The 20,123-nt window shown below is 54.1% G+C and overlaps 1 protein-coding gene across 2 annotated transcripts; it reads right to left on the reverse strand.

The window, feature by feature from the left end:
- Positions 1–718: 718 nt before the first annotated feature.
- IFT27 (intraflagellar transport 27) lies at positions 719–18,666 on the reverse strand. 2 transcript variants are annotated; one of them, XM_070600559.1, is made up of 7 exons: positions 18,200–18,666; positions 11,715–11,794; positions 10,908–10,967; positions 9,754–9,813; positions 7,607–7,724; positions 6,586–6,695; positions 719–965 (listed from the first exon to the last, which is right to left on the reverse strand). In XM_070600559.1, exons 1-7 carry the CDS (start codon positions 18,231–18,233, stop codon positions 867–869), a joined length of 561 nt encoding a protein of 186 aa, XP_070456660.1. In that variant the 5' UTR covers positions 18,234–18,666; the 3' UTR covers positions 719–866. The 2 variants fall into 2 exon arrangements, with proteins under 2 accessions (XP_070456660.1, XP_070456661.1); XM_070600560.1 differs by lacking the exon at positions 9,754–9,813 and having other exon boundaries at positions 18,200–18,646.
- Positions 18,667–20,123: the final 1,457 nt, after the last annotated feature.

Genomic DNA, 20,123 nt, shown 5'->3' on the forward strand with positions numbered 1-20,123 from the left:
TGAAGCCCTCCGGGGCACTGGGGCTGAGAGAAGCCGAGAGCCCAGGGTGAGGGTGACAGTCAGAAGTGGCCTTCGATGCCAGACCGCGGCCCGCAGCCCTGAGGTGAAAGGCAATGCGGAACTGCCGTGGGTCTTGAATCAGGGAGTGAACTGATGAAAGTGGTGTTTTAGGGAGATTAATCTGGCAGCAGAGACAGGACGGAAAACAGTCGAGCTCAGCCTGAAGAATTATGACTGCTGCCCAGCTCAGTGGGAGGCGAGGCATTAAAGGAAAGTGGCCTCGTTCTTGGCTCCCTGGGCGCTCAGGGTTCCCGGCAGCTGGGAGGGGCTGGGCCCCTGGCTAAGAAAGAGGCAGGAAGGGAGGCCGGCAGAGGGCACTATTTTGTCAGTGACAGTAGCCCCTGCAAGGGAGGGAGGTCATCTGGACAGTGGAAGAGGCGGCAAAGGGGCCTCTGGTGGGATAAGGGGAGGGCTGTCCACCCCTCAGCCAGGCGGCAGTCCCAGGCTGAGCATCTCGACTGTAAGCCAATTCCAGCCCCGGCTCCCCCCGTGGGGTCTGCTCTCAGCGGAAGGCCATTCAGGGAGGGTGGCGCCAGCCCCACAGGAGGCAGGGCGGCCAAGGTTCCCATGGGCCCCTGGGGCTGCTCTGGAACCCGCAGCCCAAGTGCAGAGCGGCAGCGGGGCTGCCCCGGCCAGGAACGGAAGGAGCCGCTGCTGCTCTAGTTTCTCCTCATTTTATTTCAAGCCGTCATGATACATTGGAAGTGCTGAGGTGACTCTATTTTCTCTCCTCTTCCAAGAAGCCGCAGCCTGCTGCGGGGTTCCCAGCAGCACCGCACTGTCGCAAGGAGCCACCACCCCAGCCCTCACGCCAGTGCGTGGAAAACCTCCAGCTTCTCCTGGTACAGGCGGTGGAACTGCCTGGCCAGACAGTGGAAGGGGGCTTCGCAGTTTTCCATCTCCTTCTGTGGAGACAAGGCCAAGAGGTCGGCTGTGTGACTGTCCTTTCATCGCACAGCAGCACTCGCTCTTCTCACTCAGCCAGGGCTGCCCACATCCCGCCTCCTTTCACCTCCGCACCATTTGGGCTGGCTACTATCTCGATGCCCTTTTTACAGGAAGGAAAGAGAGGCACGGAGAGATGGAGGCAGCTTGCCACAAGCCACACCCTCGTTAGTGGTGGAGCCGGGTCTGAACCCAGACTGTTTCTACGGAGCCTGCACTCTGAGCCTCTCAGTGTGTGTGTGACACGACATTAACAGACTTCCTCTCTCGCTTAGTATTAACTGAGGCCCCAAAGGCCGAAGCAAAATGACAGACGGCAAGGACCCCACGCTCTGGAGAGGGCCCGAGAGGCTGGGCCCACCCCCCCCCCCGGGGGGCAGTGCTGTGGCATTGACCCTGGGACCAGCCTCACTCAGCATTGCTCCCCTTCCCCGCAGGCTGCCAGGCAGGAAAAGCGCGGGCGCAGATGGGCACAGACACCCACAGCAGCTGGGCCAGCCCTGCGGCCCACGGCAGGTGCAGGGGGCTGCACTTCCAATCAAGCCAGGAATTTTCAGTCGTCCAGGACTGGGCATTTTAATAACCGAAATTATGAATGTTTTGGGGACTAAAAGCGCCCAAAGGGCAGTTTATTATCTGAGAGAGATCAAAAACATTGTGGAACTTGCCCCAGATTTTCTCCAGGGGTGGGAAGAACCAGTCCCACAGGGTGAGCGTGGACAGCTCTGGGGGAAGGAAGACGGCCCCTCTCAACCTAAAGCTATCCTTCTCTGCCTCTCTGTGGGTGCACGCATATTTTTAAATTTTTTAAGGAAATAAGTTGGCAGAAGAAAGTACCCACCACTTTCAAGAGAGGGGCTCCAGCTATGAGTGCACAAAAACCTGGTTTCAAACAACCCTTGGCAGCTGGCAAAGGTGCAGCCTTGATAAGAGGCAAAGAAACATCCCCAAAGAAAGGGAAGAATTTCCACACGGAAGGGCGTTATAGGGTCCGCCAGCTCAGTGTCTGGGGCCCAGGGGTGCAGAGGCCCCACCGGTTGATGCACAGCCCAGCCTAGAATCAGACTCCCCACTTTGAGAAGGGCAGCCTTTCCGCTCTGCCAGCCAAGATCACAGAAACGCGCAGGGGACACCAGCTCCTGTGGGGAGTCACCTGGACTCTGGAGGAGACGGGGCCAAGAGCAGAATCAGAGGCGGCAGGGCTAAGAGAGCGCTGAGCAAGGGGAGGGCCGTTTGCAGCCGAGAGAGCATCTGCACTACGCTCACGGCTGCCAAGGACCAGGAAGCTGTCACTCTCCAGGTGGACATAAGTGAATAACTCAGTTATATCTGCAAGGCACCTGTGGCCATGCAGAGCATCTTGTCCTGGGCAATGCTGATGCCAAAGAGTAACTGTCACATCAGTTGAAAGTGTAGTTAAGTATTGGATGGAAAGAGAATGAGGCCTACGTAGCACATGCACACGAATTCCTAAAGGAATTCGAAAGCTCTTGAAAGCAAGATCTTGGGAGAATGCAACATAAAAAGTACGGAATTCGATGGAGGCGAGCTCACCACGGAACGCTCCTGAAATAGCAGATGCAAACTGAACCATTTTGCAAATGCGTTACGAGGGCTCGCCAAGGACAGGAATCCTTTTGTTAAATGACTAATTGTAATCTTGCTGACATACTCTAGAGGAGGTTTGCTTTGCGAGAAGGATCCTCAGAGCAGGCTCAGACTAGCACTCAATCTGGCCTAGAATTCTGCCCTAGAGTCCCCAAGTAGGCTCTGTGGGAGGCCAGAACCCCTTCTAGAAGGTTCTCATGCTGGACAGGCCTGCATTCTATTCCTGGTTCTACTGATCATTAGCTGGGCAACCTGGGAAAGCTACACAATTCTTCTAGGTCTGCTCATCACCTCTAAGACAGGGACAGGAGAGGCTGCCTTGCAGGGCTGTTAGAAGCCTAAATAGATAATGTGTGCAAAACACCTAGCACACAGTAGGTGCTCACTACGCACCAGTTCCCCACCCCTCCCCTTCCTGGGAGGAGAGTCATTCATGTGCATCTTTCTTGAACTTGTTTGTATTTAATATTGTCCAACTTCTTACAGTGAAGAACATTTTTTTAAAAAATTTTAACTTATGTTTAAAAGAAACGCTTTTTAATTTTTGGGCCTGAAAATGTCCAATATCAAGTGGTGTTAGAAAGTCAAAGAGGAGCCACAAAAGACTCCGAATAGCCAACGCAACCCTGAGAAAGAAGAACAAAGTTGGAGGCATCACACTTCCTAATTTGAAACTCTATGACAAAGCTATAGTAATCCAAACAGCGTGGTACTGACATAAAAATAGATGCAAAGACCAGTGGAAGAGAACCGTGAGCCCAGAAATAAACCCCCACATAGACGGTCAACTAACCTTTGACAAGGGAGCCAAGAAGACTCAATGGGGAAAAGACAGTCTCTTCGGTAAATGGTGCTGGGGAAACTGGACATTCACAAGCAAGAGAATGAAACTGGACCCCTATTTTACACCATTCACAAAAATGAACTCAAAATGGATTAAAGACTTGAACTTAAGACCCGAAACCATAAAAGTCCTAGAAGAAAACACTGGGAAGAAGCTCCTTGACATCAATCTTGACAACGATTTTATGGATACGACACCAAGAGCAAAATCAGCAAGCGGGAGTTCATTCAACTAAAACCCTTCTGCACAGCAAAGGAAACAAGCAACCAAAAGGCAACCTAAGAATGGGAGAAAATATTTGCAAACCTTCCATCTGATAAGGGGTTCCTATTCAAAATCTCTAACGAACTCATACAACTCTAAAGCAAAAACACTAACAGTCTGATAAAAAGTGGGCAAGGGATCTGAATAGATATTTTTCCAAAGAAGATATTCAAATGGCCAACACATACATGAAAAGGTGCTTAACATCGCTCGTCACCAGGGAGATGCAAACCAAAGCCACAAAGAGATACCTCTCACACCTGTGAGAATGGCTATGTCGCTAAAACAAGAAATAACAAGTGTTGGAGAGGATGTGGAGAGAAGGGAACCCTCATACACTGCTGGTGGGAGTGCAAACTGGTACAGCCACTATGGAAGGCAGTATGGAGTTTCCTCAAAAAATGAAGAACAGAAATACCATATGACCCAGCAATTCCACTGCTGGGTATTCATCCAAAGAACATGAAATCAACAATTCAAAGAGACTTATGCAGCCCTATGTTCATTGCAGCGTTTTTCACAACAGCCAAGACACAGAAACAACCTAAGCGTCTGCTGACAGACAAACGGATGAAGAAAATGTGGTGCACGCACGTACAGACACACACGGGAATATTATTCAGCCATAAAAAAGAAGGAAGTCCTGCTATTTGTGACAACACGGATGGACCTTGAGGGCATTATGATAAGTGAAATAAGTCAGAGAAAGACAAATACTGTATGATTTTACTGAAAAGTGGAATATGAGAAAACTGAACTCCTGGAAACAGAGAGCAGACTGGTGGCGGCCACGGTTGGTAGGGATGGGAGGAATGGGTGAAGGCGGTCAAAGGGTACAAAGTTCCAGTTTTAAGATGAATAAATTCTGGGGATGGAATTAAAAATAAACAAAGTCGAACAAACACGTAGGCGCCTCCTTTCGGCCTGCAGGCCGACTGCTGTTGCATTTCCTAAGAGGGAGGATATGAGCTTGGTGTCAAGACTTGGCTGCGTCTCAAACAGCATTTGGTTATATTTCCTTTTTAATTACAGCTTTCTTAACCGAGCTGCCGGTGGTGCCTCTGTCCGCATCAGCTCAGGGGGGACTAGTTAACTTGTACAGTTAACACCAAGCGCTTAACTGCAGCCTCCTCACGCATAATTTATACCCACCTGCTTCCACAGCGTAGCAACTCACACCTGAGCGGAGCTTAATCACAACGCCCTGTGGCCTTTGGTGACTAATGTGCTGGGGGTGGGTGTTAATTTTTGAGTTCCATCAAGAGTTCCGGGGAAAATGAGCGATTGGGGTGAGGAGGCAATTTCACAAATGTGAATGGAGGAAGAGGGAATACGAAAATGCCGTTTGACGTGGGGAGCAGGGCTGCCCGCTCTGCTCGAAGCCGAGAACCCTCCATCCGGTGAAAGCTCCCTAATTTGAACTTCATTAATTTAGCATTTGTGATAACTGGGCCAGAGGCAAGAGCGATGCTTATCTTTGTACAATCTACGACGGGAATACGAGGATTTAGTAAGTAATAACGGTATAAACAAGACAACTAAGGGAACATTTATACTTAAAAAGCTAACATTTATTGAGTGTTTACTACGCACTAGACTTTGCGCTAAGTGTTTTTATATTCGCCATCCGCCTTAACTCTCATATTTGTTACTCAATGAGGGGTGTGTTTTCTCGCCTCCATTTGGCAGGCGAGGAGCCTGAGGCACCGATGGGTTCGGTAAGGTGCCGAGAGCCCCACAGCCAGCCCTGCTGCTCACGCCCGAGGCCAGGGCACCTGCCTCCACCCGCCACGCTTCCCTTAAGGAAGCACGCGGCTTTGGGGGGATTTAAGAAGTTCACGTCCATACAGCTATTGAACAGCAGCATTTGTCCAGTTTCATAGATGCAACAGAAGCGCCTGTAGCTTCAGTAGAGTTCGAGCAGAAAATGAGCACCAGGCTATTTAGTAACCAGCCCACTGACTCTCCTAGAGGGCCAAAGAATCAGGTCCACAGGCCACAAGGCCAGGAGCGAGGTCCAAGTTACAACCACCGATGCCTCTGGCTGTGCCAGGCCTGGCAGGTCTCAACAGCCCTGGGGGAGGGCACTGCAGCCTGCGCCTGGGCCCTGCTGGCGCTGAAATGGATGTTTCTGGGCTGCTCCTGCAGGGGTGGAGTCTCACACAAGTGTATCCAACTGGTGCAGCCTGGGTCACACGCCTGCATTCCGGCTGCGACCTCAAAACTCCCAACACACGAAGGGGCCACCAGCGCCAGACAGCCAGAATCATGACACAGTGTGAAGGTGCCTGTAACAAGTCACTGACTGTCCCCCTGGACAAGGGCTCCTGGTGACTCTACTGGAGGACACTCTGGCCTGGAGTCACCCTGGGGTTGCAGCAAAGTGGGGACGGGGAGCACCAACGGGAATCCAAAGCCAGGGATCCTAGTCCTGGCTCAACCCTTTACTAGCCCTGTGACCTTGGGCAAGTCACTTCCCCTCGACATGGAAGTGGGAATTGTGGGGCCAGCTCCTGGTTCACAGGACTGATTTTGAGTCTCTGAAATAATGTTCCAACAACACCGCAACCCATAATAGCTCAGCAAATGTCAAGGGTCACCCTAACTGAGCACAACACACTTGTATTTCTCACTAATGGAGACACAACTTCTCCCACGGCTGGCTGGCTGATCTGCTTTATTGTAATGCATGAGCGACTCCTGCTCTATTGAGAAAGATCTTGGGCTAAGAATGTAAACATCAGTTCCAAATTAGACTCTGCACATGGTGGAACGACGACCCAAGGCACGTGAGGTCAGGTGAAAAACCGCTTCCAGCAGAGGCCCACTCCAGACTTGGCTACGCAGCCAGGGGAGATACTCACCACGGATGTTTCAAAACATTCCAGGCCTTGGCCCAGCGCCCAGGCCCGGGCCCGTGCTGATTCCACCACTCGTCTGCCGGCCAGGTCTGTCTTATTCCCCACTAACACACCTATTCAAAAGAAACCACCACATATCACGGTTAACTGTGGCCGTCTGCGAGGACAGCTGGAGAGATAAAAGAGCAAGCATGCTAATTTTCAGGGGCATAAAACATCGTGGGAGAGAGGCTGCCCGACTGGAGGTGGGTGCACGACAGGGAGAGCAGGGGCCCCGGGGGCCGCAGCACGGCAGGCGGGCTCTGCGTTCACACGAGGCTTTGCTCGGCCCTTTTCCTAGACTTTCCGGGTACCTGTCTGCCTCGTCTCCCACGGCGGCGAGCACCGTGAAGGCGAGGGCCAAATTTACGTGACCATTTGTGGTAATTCCTAGCACATGGAGCAGACTTTAAAAATGGTCATTACTACTAATCTAAGGACCGGGCTCAGAGTCAGGGATTCAGAAGGAAATTAGTTCCGTTCGCAGCTGCATCAGCTGCAGCTAATTTTTGAGCCTGTCTCTGGAGATCGCTTTCCCTGGTCTATAATGAGGAGAATTTGTTGATCTCACATAGGGATGAAAAATAAACTGATTTAAAGCATTCAGAAGTGACAAAAGGACTTGAATGTCGACTCGTGCCCACAAACAGGAGAAAATGAGGAATTCTTCCACGGGGTCAGCTTTCTGGAAATAACAACTCAAATTCACATCACGGCCCCTTGCTCCTTATTACCTTGAGTCTCCTTGCGACCCTGCTGGGTGGGTGTCATCTTGCCCGTTGTACAGGCTCACGCAGGGCTGCGAACCCCCTGAGGCTTCTGTGGCCGCTGAGCGGCAGAGCCAGTGTACATCCAGACCATCACACTCCAAGCCCAGGGCATGCTCCTTTTGCGCCCACAGCCACCTCTGCAATGACCTTTTGCTCCTGAGCTTGAAGGACAGAGGCGCTGCTGCGAGAGACGGGCGCCTGTAGTGAGCGCTTACCTGGGAGGCAGGTGCTCGGGATCTGCGCCCGAGCCTTCTCCAGCCACTTGCTGCAGTTGTGGAAGGACTGCTCATTGGTCACGTCGTAGACGAGACACAAGACGTTGGGGCTCTCCCACTGTGCAGGAGGGACAGGACGAGCACATGTCAGCAACAGTGAAAGTGACTTCCGGGCTGGGAGGAAATTTCGCTTTCCAAGGGAGGGGACATGCTGGGGGGTGGCGGGGGGGGGAGGGAAATGAAAAACCCGAAAGGGGATGTGAGTCAGAAAACTGAGTCACACCCGGAGGCATGAATGGGAGGGCTGGGCTTGGTGGCAGGCACGGTCTAGGTGCAGCGGCTGTCAGAGCTCCATCGGGGCCAGGCTCTCTGCCGGGCGCTTTCTGTGCATCGCTGTGAAACCTCCCAACTTTGCAGGGCTGGTCTAAACATCCCTACTGTGTAGCTGAAGACACCACGTTCGGAGAGGGTAACTGACTTGCCCAGGTCAGACATGCTTCAGAAACAAGAACAGAGACCGGAGCAGGACTTCACGCAGAAATGCTTTTTGGCCTGCCACCGGTTTCATGAATTTCTTCTTGCACTCATTCTTATTGAGGGCCCACCATTATGCATGTTGTTATGTTCTTCTGCTTTGAAGGCCTAAAAGAGCATCGTTTCTCTAATCAGCCAGTCACAGGGAGCTGTTTGCTTGCATCTTCTTAATAAGGGCTGGCTTTTCAAAATGCAAAGGCCACTTTCTGCTTCTCCTGCAGTGTATCAGCCCTCATCCAAACCAGGCTGACAAGTGGACAGGGCACAGTTAAGGACCAATTAAGAACCAGGGCTGTTGCCTTCAGGGGCTGCTCAGGGTCCTGGGACCACCTGCTGCCTGGCAGGGGACACAGGACAGCTCTGCTCAGGCTGTGACGCTTGTCCTGATGCATGTCTCTCTTAGCCATACCCTGGTCTCTGGGGATACCCCCCCACCCCACAATTAGAGCCTGATCTATTTCTGGGGTGCCAGTGGCCTCCCAGGGTGTGAGCGAGAATCCTTTTCCACCCAGTTGTCCTTGGAAGGTCAGCCCAGAATGCGCTCTGGAGGGCCTCCCCTCGAAGGCTACACTGGCTCCCGGAGGGGCCTGGACTGAACAGATGGTCCCCCCACACTTTCCCTCCACAGACAAACTCGAGAACTTTTGCTGGAATCTCATTGACCCCTCTGTGCGCAGAGAGGAGACGCCAGAGCGCGATTTAACCCGACAAATCTCCCTCCTCCAGGCCTCAGTGGGGGAGCCGGGTTAGGCCCGGGATCAAGCCGGAGCAGGGGAGCCTGGGGTCAGGGCTGGCTGGAGCGGGGTGTGGGTTGATCGGGAGCACGTGGCCCTGACTGGCACGGACACCTCTTCCCTTCTGCTGGACAGGGCAGCACCCAGTGCCAGGCCGGGCACATAGTAGGCACGTGGTAAACAACACGAACTGATATATGAAGCCAGCCCTGCGTGAAATTACCATCACTTGATCTATTTCTCTTAGACAACAAAAAGAGGGGAAGAAAACAGTTTCTATTAAAATGTAGCTGTTCTTGGAAAGGCAGGGGAGGGCTCTGGAGAGCTCAGGCCTTCTAATTAGCTCCCTGGCCCAGATCTGCAGAACTGTTACCTTGAACAGACGGACAGCAAGCTGCATCCTGAGAGGATGGCCGGATGTGCCGGTGAGCCCTGGCCGGCAGGAGGGGCACGTCCCACAGCAAACCCCGGTGCGCCCAGGGGCTGGGCCGGGAAGGTGAGGCCCACTACAGGGCCTCCAGGGACCCCCTGGAGGGGAAGGAAAGATGTGCCCCTGTTCTAGGAGGCTGAGGAGTGGGTTGCTCAAAAGAAGGGTGGTCCCAGAGCTGGGTGCTGCAAGCGCTGAGCCACAGGGCTCTAGCACATTTGGAACCCGGTCACTGCAGAGCTGGGGGAGGGGACAATCCCCAGTCACATACATGAGCCATTCCTACTCGCCAAGGGGCCACAAGTCACAAGAATGCCCGTGAAAGATTTTTGCCGTGGCAGCTTCTCTTGGCGGCTGGAGTGCAGGGACATTTCTGTGACACTGCTGTAAGAGGCAAACTGTTTGGTGGGAGGCGGCGGAGGTGATTAGGAAAAAGACCAAACGCTACTTGCCAATTTGTCCAGCATTTCAGAAAACAGCTCCTTGCCGGCAGAGTCAAAAATGAAGAGTTCCTAGAAGCAGAGAGGCATGTCCCAAGAAAGTCTACACGTGGGGAAACCACTGGCTCGCATCACGATACTGCTCTCCGCTCACCGCTGACCTGCCCCCATGGTGAGACACACACACGCCCACGTACACAAATTTTCATATACCCTATCTTTCCCCCAAGGCGGGAGGAAGACGATGGGAAAAGGCACGAGCTCGAGAGTCTGAGAGACGCAGCTCGAGGGTTTCCCACACCGGCCAGCACTTTCCGTGTCTGCGTTTCAGCCCTCCTGACGCCCGGGGCCAAACGCCAGGAAGAAGCCGCCTTCCCACCTGGCAGGACAGAATGCTAAACAGGCTGACGAGCGCTCTGCTTTCCAAAAGGTCACTCTGCGCTGTGTTAACCAAATTGGTCTGCAAATCGTGAAACAATTCTTTGTAAAGGAGGTCACCGACGAGGCCTGGAGAAGGTGCTTAAAGTAGGACAGTCTGTCATCGTTCTGGGATGGCGAGGCTGTGACTCTGGCGGAGGGCACAGGATGACCCCTCCCGCCCCTGTCCAAAGCTTGGACAGCCGTGGGAGAGACCCTCCCCACGGCGGCTGCTCCAGGAAGGCTCCCCTAATTGCCCCCCAAAGCTCCCTCCGGCTCTGGATATCCCTGGCCGGCTCTGCCCCCCGGCACACGCTGTGTGGACGTCAGCACATAATGTGTGCTGCACACAGGGCACTCATCTGACCCCTTCTCACTGCATCCGGGCTGCTTACTACTGTCTTTTGCCCACGGACCTCTTTAAGAAGGTGGTGTTTCTTAAACCTTCTCTCCAGGAAGATATATACAAACACAGCATCTTGCAATTCAGTTTTGAGAGTCGTGGAGGCCCACAGAGGGACCCAGGGCGAGAACCTTGATGCGAGCTGAGTTCTGAGGGCAGGCCCACAGCCCAGTCTCCCTTACCTCCTCTTCTTCGGCCCTCCCCTCCAACGCTTCCCGCATGCCAAGACTCTGTTCCCAGCGCTGACAGGTCTAGGCCAAGTCCTCGCACCGCATCTCTCATGGGGAGGAGACCCTGAGCCCGGCTGGAGCAGCACTGCCCACCCTGGGTCGAGGGCACCACTTACCACACTGTCCCCCGTGTCAGGGACTGGCACCGTCTTCACCACCAAGTCCACCCCTGTTGTCTGCCGAGGAAAACCAAGAACACGTGTCAGAGGGCGCCACGAGAAAAGGTGTCAGAGGGCACCAAGGAAAACCCAGAACGTGCGTGTCAGAGGGCGCCAAGGAAAACCGAGAACACGTGTCAGAGGGCGCCGCGGAAAACCGAGAACACGTGTCAGAGGGCGCCGCGGAAAACCGAGAACACGTGTCAGAGGGCGCCGCGGAAAACCGAGAACACGTGTCAGAGGGCGCCAAGGAAAACCAAGAACACGTGTCAGAGGGCGCCGCGGAAAACCGAGAACACGTGTCAGAGGGCGCCAAGGAAAACCAAGAACATGTGTCAGAGGGCACCACGAGAAAAGGTGTCAGAGGGCGCCGTGGAAAACCCAGAACGTGCGTGTCAGAGGGCGCCGAGAGGCCTGTTACAGGAGGACATGAGGAGCACCCAACGCCCGCAGGCAGATGCCCAGTTTAGGTGTTCGTGTTCTGGACTCACTTTTGGTGCAGAAGTCAGAGAGGACCAATTAATCTCGTCCAACTTCCTGCCTACAAGCAAGCCATCCATGGTGACCAAGTCGACCACCAGCCGGTCTGCTCTGCAGACGGCCCCACGCCCTGTGGCTTGTGGAAAAGCATCTCCACGTGGCCACTGGAGCAGCCTCTCGTCAGACCTCTTAGGGCTTTTTCAAGGATTTTGGGAAGTCACTCCCTGGGGGCCATCTGGTCATTCCCTCGACACCTCGGCCAGGCCTACGAGCCCCACATCTCACCAGGGTGTAGTTCTTCTGGAAGTGGGCTCCGTCGCTGCGGAAGAGCTGCGCCAGGGCCGTCTTGCCCACCGTTGAGTCTCCTGTGAGGGGGAAGCAGAAGAAAAACATTCACTTCCATCCTAATCTGACTCAAGAATCTCCCACTCGAGAACGCTGGGCTAGAAACCAAAAACCACAATGAGTTTTCAGAGGAAGTGTTCTCGATTCTCGAGAGCACTTGCTCTGAGGTCGCTGGCAGGGCATCGGGGCCACGAGACCAGTCTTCAAAGCCCTTGACGGCCAGAGTCACATTTCTTCAAGGGCAATTCTTTCAACCCAAAGAAATGACCCAGAAGGAAACAGAGCTTAAGGAGGGCTTCAGAGCCCTGGAAATAGAACTGACACTCTTCCACTGACGCACGCCCTATGGGGAAAAACTGTCACTTTCCAACGTGAATTTCCTTCGAAGCCTTGAAGGTAGAGGTGTGGCCGGGCGCAGACCCCGAGGCTCACCTGCCTGCTTGAACCCGTGTGACTTCAGAGCCTCCACACTCAGGACCCAGCAAGCTCTTTTTTCAGGGAGGAGGGTGTTGGGAGGGTTTCTGCGTCTGTGAAACGAAGTCAGATGCCAAATTCGCCATCCTGAAATCCATTTCCAGGTGACGTATTCCACCTCCACGCCGGTGTGCCCATCGTGCCCGCTGCAGATCCATCTTCCCAGGGCCTCTCCTCCAATTCTATCTGCAACAGCCACTGGTTCCTCGAGCTCATCTGAGACCCACTGGCTTTATCTCCACGGCTTTCCTTTGTCAGTCGATAGCCTCATACACTGGTACCTCAAAACTAAAGGTTTATGTCACAGTTTCGGTCTGAGATCTGGACCTTTCACAACACTGTTGGGAGCAATTGAATCTGGAGTTCCTCCCCTGCCCCCGAAGGTGCTGGAGGCTCTCTGGGCCCACCCTTAATTGCCCTGGGCCCTCCCCACTCCCTCAGTGATGGCTCTTGCTGTTTTCACTGGCAAGGCCTTTTCCCCCTCCAGAGTCCCACACTGACTCTGCCCCGTTGCCCTGCCCTGGCGGAACACCTGTCTCCTGCTGTCTCATGCCCCTGACCCTGAGTAAGTTCCCGCCATGCTCTTGGCCTCTGACTCGCATCCTTCGGGACCATCTCTTCACCGTCGCTCCTCACTGGACTTCTTGAGAGCCTGCGGCTCTGCTCACTTCTCAGTTTTGACTTTTCCCCCTGGATAATGTTCTCTCGTGAGACAATTACTCCACTACTCGTGGCATTTCGTTTCATGTGAACTCCTCCACGTGCGAGGGAGCTACGCAGGTCTGGGTTCTCGATTTGCCACCACTTCTCAGAAGGGAAGCAACACGGGTGAGCCTACTCACACGATCCCCTTCACTCCCTCCCAGCCCCCTGCCCCCACCACGGGGACCGTCACTAACGTCATTTGACAGATGAAGAACTGAGGCGCAGAGAAGCTGGGTAACCAGCCTGGGATTGCAACACTATGCAATCTCCAGCAGACCCCACTCCCTTCCTAGAGCTCAGGGACACTTTTGACCCATTTTTAACACTGCTCCTTCAGGCCCTCATCACTGCAGCCTTCCCTGACATCAGAGGCAACCACAGGCTGGACTGGACCGTCGCTGGGTACCATCCGTCTTGGAGCACACAGAGCACATGCCTTCCCTCCGTGCGTGACGGCTGCCTCCAGCCTCCTGACTCCAGTTTTCCCTCTGAGTCCAGTTGGAAACAGGCTCTTCGCGCTTGTGAAAATCCCCACCGATTTGTTCTGGTTAATTTCATAAATCTTTCTTCCGCCTGTCAGTCAGAGACACCCACACTTCCGGAAAACCTCCGGCGTCGGCTGAGAAGGAATCCAAGCCCAGGGAGGGAATCACCAATAAACATGTTTGCAGAGCAACAAGACGACAAGTGCAAACTCAAACAGCACAGAGAAGAACCAAAGCGGCTGAGGGCACAACGAGGAAAGAAACACAGCGGGCAGATGTCCCCTGGGCTGACGCTGCACCCAGGGGTGACAGCAGGGCGGACACTGCTGGACAGAGCTGGACAGAGGGGGTGACGCCTGCACAGGCATGATGCAAGGTCACCCGTCACCTCATAGTCGTCAAGTCCAGTGGCTTTTTCTCTCTGAAGGATGAGTCAGCCTGCAGCAGCCCCTCCTTCCTGAGCCCTCTGGCCCCGCGGCCCTGGTGACCCTGCGCCAGCCTGGTTCTCCCTCCACTTTGGCCACCTTCCTGCCTCCTAAACATGGGTGCTCCTGCGGGTCTGTCCTTGGCCTTCTGCTCCCATCTACTCTCATTGCCTTGACTGTCACTTCTCAGGCCAGGTCTCTCTCCCAAGCTTTGTCTGCGCTTCCAACAACCTGTGGATGTCTCCACTGGAATGGTGGGCCTTCCCCAATCTCAGCCTGTCCACAGCCAGGTGCCTGGGTGCCAAGTGGTCTCACTCACCTATCTCACTTGTTCTGTTCATGACATCACCATTTGTTCTCACCGCCCGTAGACTTCACCCATGGTCACCTCTGACCGCTCCTTCTCCTCCTTCCCGGGCCCAGCTGGTCTCCTCTTCATCCCTGACATCCTCTGCTGGGTCCCCAGCCCACACTTCCTTCGTTGTCACTGATGACACTGCCCTGGTTACCTCTGACCTCAGACCTGGCTTTGTCGCAGCCCCAAACCCACCCGTCCATGCTCTGCCTTGTGATGCTGGGCTGGGACTCTGCAGACACGTTTCTCCTTTCCTGGGGGCTTCCCGTCAGGTCGTGCCAACACGAGTTCCAGAGCAAGACTGGAAGGCTGGAGGGGCCGATGGGACTTGCTCCTTCCTACTTGCTTGTTGTCTCTCTTAGCATCATCCTAGCAATGGCCCTCACCCCAGCAGCAGTCGTTGGTGGCTGTCTCCCGTTTGTTTTGTTTTGTTTTGCGCTCCCAGACCAGTCTTATCACACCCGATCAGAGACGCCAGCACCACTGAGCGGTACCCCTTCCCAGAGGTCTGCATCCTGGTCACCAGGGCCCTCCTGAGCTTCAGGGTCCTGATAACCCCCCTCTTCCCTCTGCTCCCCCAGCCCTGGGATGAAATCCTTTCCTGCAAGTTACTCTCTGTGCCACCCTCCTGTCCCCTTTTGCCGTTCCAGTCCTCCATACCTGGTTAATTAACTGCCCACAGTAAGTCCTGTGGAAAGACCTAGTTTCTGCTTTTTGCCTGGACCCTGACTTACGTACCCCTCCTTGGTACATATGCACCACTATGTACATATGCATTTGTGCGCCACTCACACACAGACCCTCAGGATGCTCTGGAATCGATCAGTTTGGTGGCATCTTGCCCTGAACACAGGGCTGAGCTCCCTGCCAGTGGGCAATGGGTCCTAGTGATCCATGGCACGTGGTGGCCTCACACGCTGGGTGACTGAATTCCTGAGGGGCCAGCGCAGCCGGGCAGTGCCCCCTGTCCAGAGGTCTGGATCCCAGCTCTGTGGGGTTCTTCTTCAAGCCTCTGACCAGGCCAAGCTCTCTCGACCATGCCTGTGTCATCTCAATGTTGTCTTTGTGCTTTTCCAGGTCTCCAACACCAGCGAAACCAATTCCACAGATTAAAATTCCTCTGTTGAGATGCCTGATGTCCTGTTTTCTTGAGTGAACACGCTCCCCAGCCAGCCCTCTCTCCTGTTTGTTTTTCTCCCTGCTCAAAGCCACCCTTTGGGCCTCAACAGGTGGACCCTCATAGCCCAGCACTTTCATCCTGTCACGCTCCCTCGCAAAACCCGCCAAGGATTCCTTCCCCTGCACACCCCCTCCTCAGGCAGCCCCTAGCCCACCCTCCAACTCTCCCTCCAACTCTCGCTTACCCAAAATCTGGGCTCTACACTCCTATTGTCCTGATCTCTGAAAATCCCTCCACGATGACCTCCTTCCAGTTCTCTCCAAGCCAAGACTAAATCCTGCTCCTCTTCTGCAGCCGAAGCTCAGAGGACGTTCTTCCCACACGGCCTCTGAAGGTCAGCCCTCCCTGCTCCGCCTGCACCTGCGTGGCTAACATGGCTCATGGCTGGGAGCAGGAGACGATGTCAGAGCAAAGCCCCGGGAGGCAGGGTTACCATCCCCACATATACTGACAGGCGGTATTTCACAGCACCTAGGCCCAGACTCCGGCTCCATCACTGACTAGCCGTGTGACCTCGGGTCAGTAATCTCTCTGGGCCTCAGCTGCCACATCTACTAAATGGGGGTAACAACAGCACCTATTTTACAGAACTGCTTAGAGGATTTAATGAATTAATATGTACAGTGCCTGACATCTATTAAGAAATATTTAAATAAAATCTAGATCAATCAAGTGTTTTCTCTCTTCACCTGAAGCAGAACAATTAACACCTGTGCTGTGAGGTGTTTCTCTGGTCCCTGGTACACGAAGGACATTCGATTTCTGTCGGCTGCCTTGGAAGGGACGACGCACACCAGTGCGTCCCTGAGTGGAGGGGCGGCCTGATCCCTCCTTGTATTCTCACTGCACCTTGCCTGGTGACTCACGCATAGTAGGTCCTCAATAAAAATCTGTTGAATGGACGAGCACTCGAATTAAGTATCAGGTCCCTCGGTGACGAGTTATGCGAGAGAAAAAACAGACAGACTAAGCCTGTGAGGGGAGTGTGGCGGGGGTGGTGTGGAGACGGAGAATTTGGGGGGGGGTGATGGGAGGCTGACTCACTGTGCTGAGGTCTTTTGGCCCCTGTAAACTTCCAAGAGGAGACACTCCAGAGGCCTCGAAAGGAGGCTGCAGACCGAGGGCTAGGCTGGAGTTCAGGAATCACTTACTCAGGCAGTGGCTGAAGTGAGGTCAAACAGTACCCGAGGGAACGAGTGTAAAGAAGGGCAAAGAGTCTAGAATCGAGGCTTGAGGACGCTACAGCTTGGGGGCTAAGAACAAAGCCCTGGACACCAGATCACCTGGATCTAGATCCCAGGTCTGCTGTACCCAGCTGTGTGACCCATGGCAGGTGTCTTAACCTCTCTGGGCCTCAGCTGCCCCATCTGTAAATGAGGATGACGATAACACCGACCTCACAGGATTGTTGTGAGGATTCAGCGAGACAGCCTGTGGTGAGGCTCTAGCACAGTGCTGACACATGGAAGGTACTTAGTAAGTTGGCCCCATGATGGAAGCTGAATTAAAAAAAGAAAGAAGAGAAAGAAGAGTCAGAGAAGTCCAATAAAAAAAATCTAGCTTCAGAAAATAAAAACGTTCCCACCTTATCCATGAGGAAACTGAGGCTTTTCCAAGATGCCACAGCCAATCAGAGAAAGAGCCAGAATGATTTCTGTGGCACAATACTGCCTCCTCTGGCACTCTGGAAACTAGGGGCCTCTCTGGAGAACCACTAATTTCTTTTGCTGCAGTGTGATTTGAGCTACTGCTGTCAGTCATCTTTCCGTGTGACCCTTTTATGTCCAAATTAGAAAAGTCATTAAAAATATCATCTCTTTTCAGTCTGGAAGAGAGGAATGAAAAAAGAATCTCCTTTTCCTCTACATAATTTCTCACCATTCCTTCCTGAGCTGGTCAGGGAACCCTGGAGAGGTCGTAGGTTTCAACGGTAACACAAGCTAAGAGTCTGGGAGTTGGGCAGGTGTGGGGGTTGAAATCCTGCCTATGACCTTCCTTCTCTAGGGGGTGACCTTGGGCGAGAAAGGTCACCTCTCAGCACCTCAGTCAGATGGGAACAAGACAGCACCTACCCCCACGGGCTACGGTGGGAGGGTTAGATGAAATACATGTGCCTGGCATGCGGTAAGGAGCACATACGTTCTGTGGTCCAGGTCTATAACCCTGGCAAATGTTTTTCTAAATGTGCAGACCGATAGAATGAGAGCACCACAAATGCGAATGTCACATATTCATTCATTCTACAAATATTTACTGAGTACCTACTATGTCCAGGTATTGTTCTGGGTGTTTGGGACACATCAGGCAACAAAGATTCCTGCTTTTGGGGATGTTTATGCCCTCCTGAGCACGGGCAACCCAGGAACTTTGGGTCTTAAGGACAACACACATGGGCCTTCTGCAAACTCCAGGCGACTGTATGTCACTCTCTCCTATCCCTGTTATCAGAGGGGAAGGGGTCAACGACCCCCCTGATGCTTAGCTTTGGGGAGCAGCACATGCGTTCAGGTGAAGCACTTATGGTGTGCCTAGCCTAATTTTTAACGAGACTACTCCTCCTGAGTGCAGCTCAGACTGCAGAAGGTGGTCTCAGAGTAGCCAGGCAGCGGGAAAATGAGCAGGAGCCACAAATGCGCTCTGGAAGAGAATTCTTCCAGCCCAGTGGAATTTGCTCCATCGGTAATTGCAGTAACACACCTTGGGGAAAGAGGGCAGACAATTTACGCGAACAAAAGCTCTCGATGACTTAGGAAGTCGCTGGACTCCGGAGACTGTACTCAACCACAAGTTTTCAGACTCACCTGCCAGGATGCATTTGGCTGCCAGCTTCACCATGGTAACCAACCACCTCCAAGGACCAGACAGAGGAAGAGCGGCGGCTGGAGGAGTTGGCAGGCCTGCCTGAGAGGGGAAGTCAGGAGGGCTGACGCTCAACGGGCTGTGGCCGCGGTGGGGACGGGGACAAGGGGTCTGGACCCGCTGGGCTGCGAGCGGGGCGGATAACAGGAGCTAGGGTTCGGGCAGGGAGGGAAGGGAGCGCCAGATTGGGCCCAGCTCAAGGTCTCAGAAGGTGGCCTGCAAAGGTGCGAGCGAGGCTGCGCGGCCCCCGTACCGGCCCAGCCCCTGGCAGCGGGGACCTGGAAGAGCGACCCCGCAGCCCTCCCAACACCAGCACCGCGCCAGCCTCGCTCGCCAGGCAACCATCGCCCCCTGCCCCGCCTCCTCCTCTTCCTCCCTGGCCATCGATTGGCTGCCGCCAAGAGCTCCCGCCCCGAAAGGTTCGCGAAGGCCAGTGGGAGGAGGGGGCGGGACTAGCATCCCTTTCCTGTGAGACAATTCGTAGCGACATCTGCTCCTCAAGCTTAACCCGCTTGGCGAATGGTTGAAAGAGATGTCAATCATTTCCACCTCCCGCACCCGCACCGCCGGAAAGTTCAGGGAAAAGAACTGCAACCTCGTGTGGCCAGAGGCAGTGATAAAAGAAGCTTTCTGATTGGCCAGAGGCTGGCTCAGCCCATCTCTGGGAGGAATGGGGATTAGCCTCACCCCCCTGCCCTTCTGGAAATGGGTTCGCCCACGAGGCCCCTCGGCGCGCGCGAGTCTGCAGCGGCGCCTGCGCAGTAGAGGAGGGCGCAGTTGCCCGAGCGGAGCTCTGAGCGGCTTTGACGTCGCGGAGGTTCTTGTCGCGCCCCCAGCTCCCGGGTTCCGGCAGCGCGGCTGTGAGGTGCATCCAGAAATCCAGTCCTTGCCCCGCATCCCGCAGGGAAATCTCATTTTTCAAGCCCAGGGATGTTGTGAGCTTTAAAGTCCAAAATATGAAAGTGTTTAAAGTGATGTCTGTGAACAGAAGGGAGGACAAGAGAACTCGGATGAGGGTGAGGTTGGACTCAGGCATTTGAAGTCATACTTCCTCTGGGCGCGTTTCCTCTCTTGGAAAAGGGAGCACGTACCACATTTGGATGACAGCGGGCATCCAGGGCGTTGCCCCGCACACGGGAGGCTCCGTCCACGTCTGTTGACTTTCCCGAGAGGCCCCTCTTGCTCTGCAGTCAGGAGCCCAGACTCAAATCCCTGCCAGCTTGCGGGGCTGGGCAAGGCGCCTCAGCCCTGAGCCTCTTTCCTTGTCTTGAAAGATGGGCTCGTAGAACCCACCTTACCGGTTGTCCTGAGGACTAAAAGAGAGAAAGGATGTGAGTCCCTGAGACATGGTTGGTGAGTGTTGAGTGGAAGAATGAGAAGAAACTTATCTGGACAGATCTGGTTTATCGTCACCATCATAGGTTGGCCAGAAGCCCCGTGTTCTCACTCCTGCTGAGCCCCCTGGGGTGGCTGATGCTGAAAGGGAAGAGCAGCGCCCCCGGAAGATGCCTGTGCCCTGGATTCTCCATCACACGCCTTTCGGTCACCTGGGTCTTCTCTCAGCTGCTCTGTGTCTTAGTGTGGCTGCCAGCCTTGTGCAGGGCCACGGACACACACACTCTACGAACTGCTATGAAAGTTTCAGCCCTAAATTCCAGGTAAAACAACGCAAGTCGTCTGGAATTTTCTTTCCTGGGGAATCATTCCTGGTGTTATGGTTAAGACCTGTATCGCCTTTGTTCCTCTTACCTAGGTTTCTTCTTTAGAGACACCGTGCGAGTCTGTCTCAGACACCCCAGGCCTCGATGAGTCAGAAACCCTCTGCCTGGTCTTCCTGCCTCCCCCTCCAGGCTGTCCTGTTCACCG

The sequence above is a fragment of the Equus przewalskii genome, chromosome 29 (genome assembly GCF_037783145.1).
Source record: "Equus przewalskii isolate Varuska chromosome 29, EquPr2, whole genome shotgun sequence".
NCBI classification, from domain to species: Eukaryota; Metazoa; Chordata; class Mammalia; order Perissodactyla; family Equidae; genus Equus; species Equus przewalskii.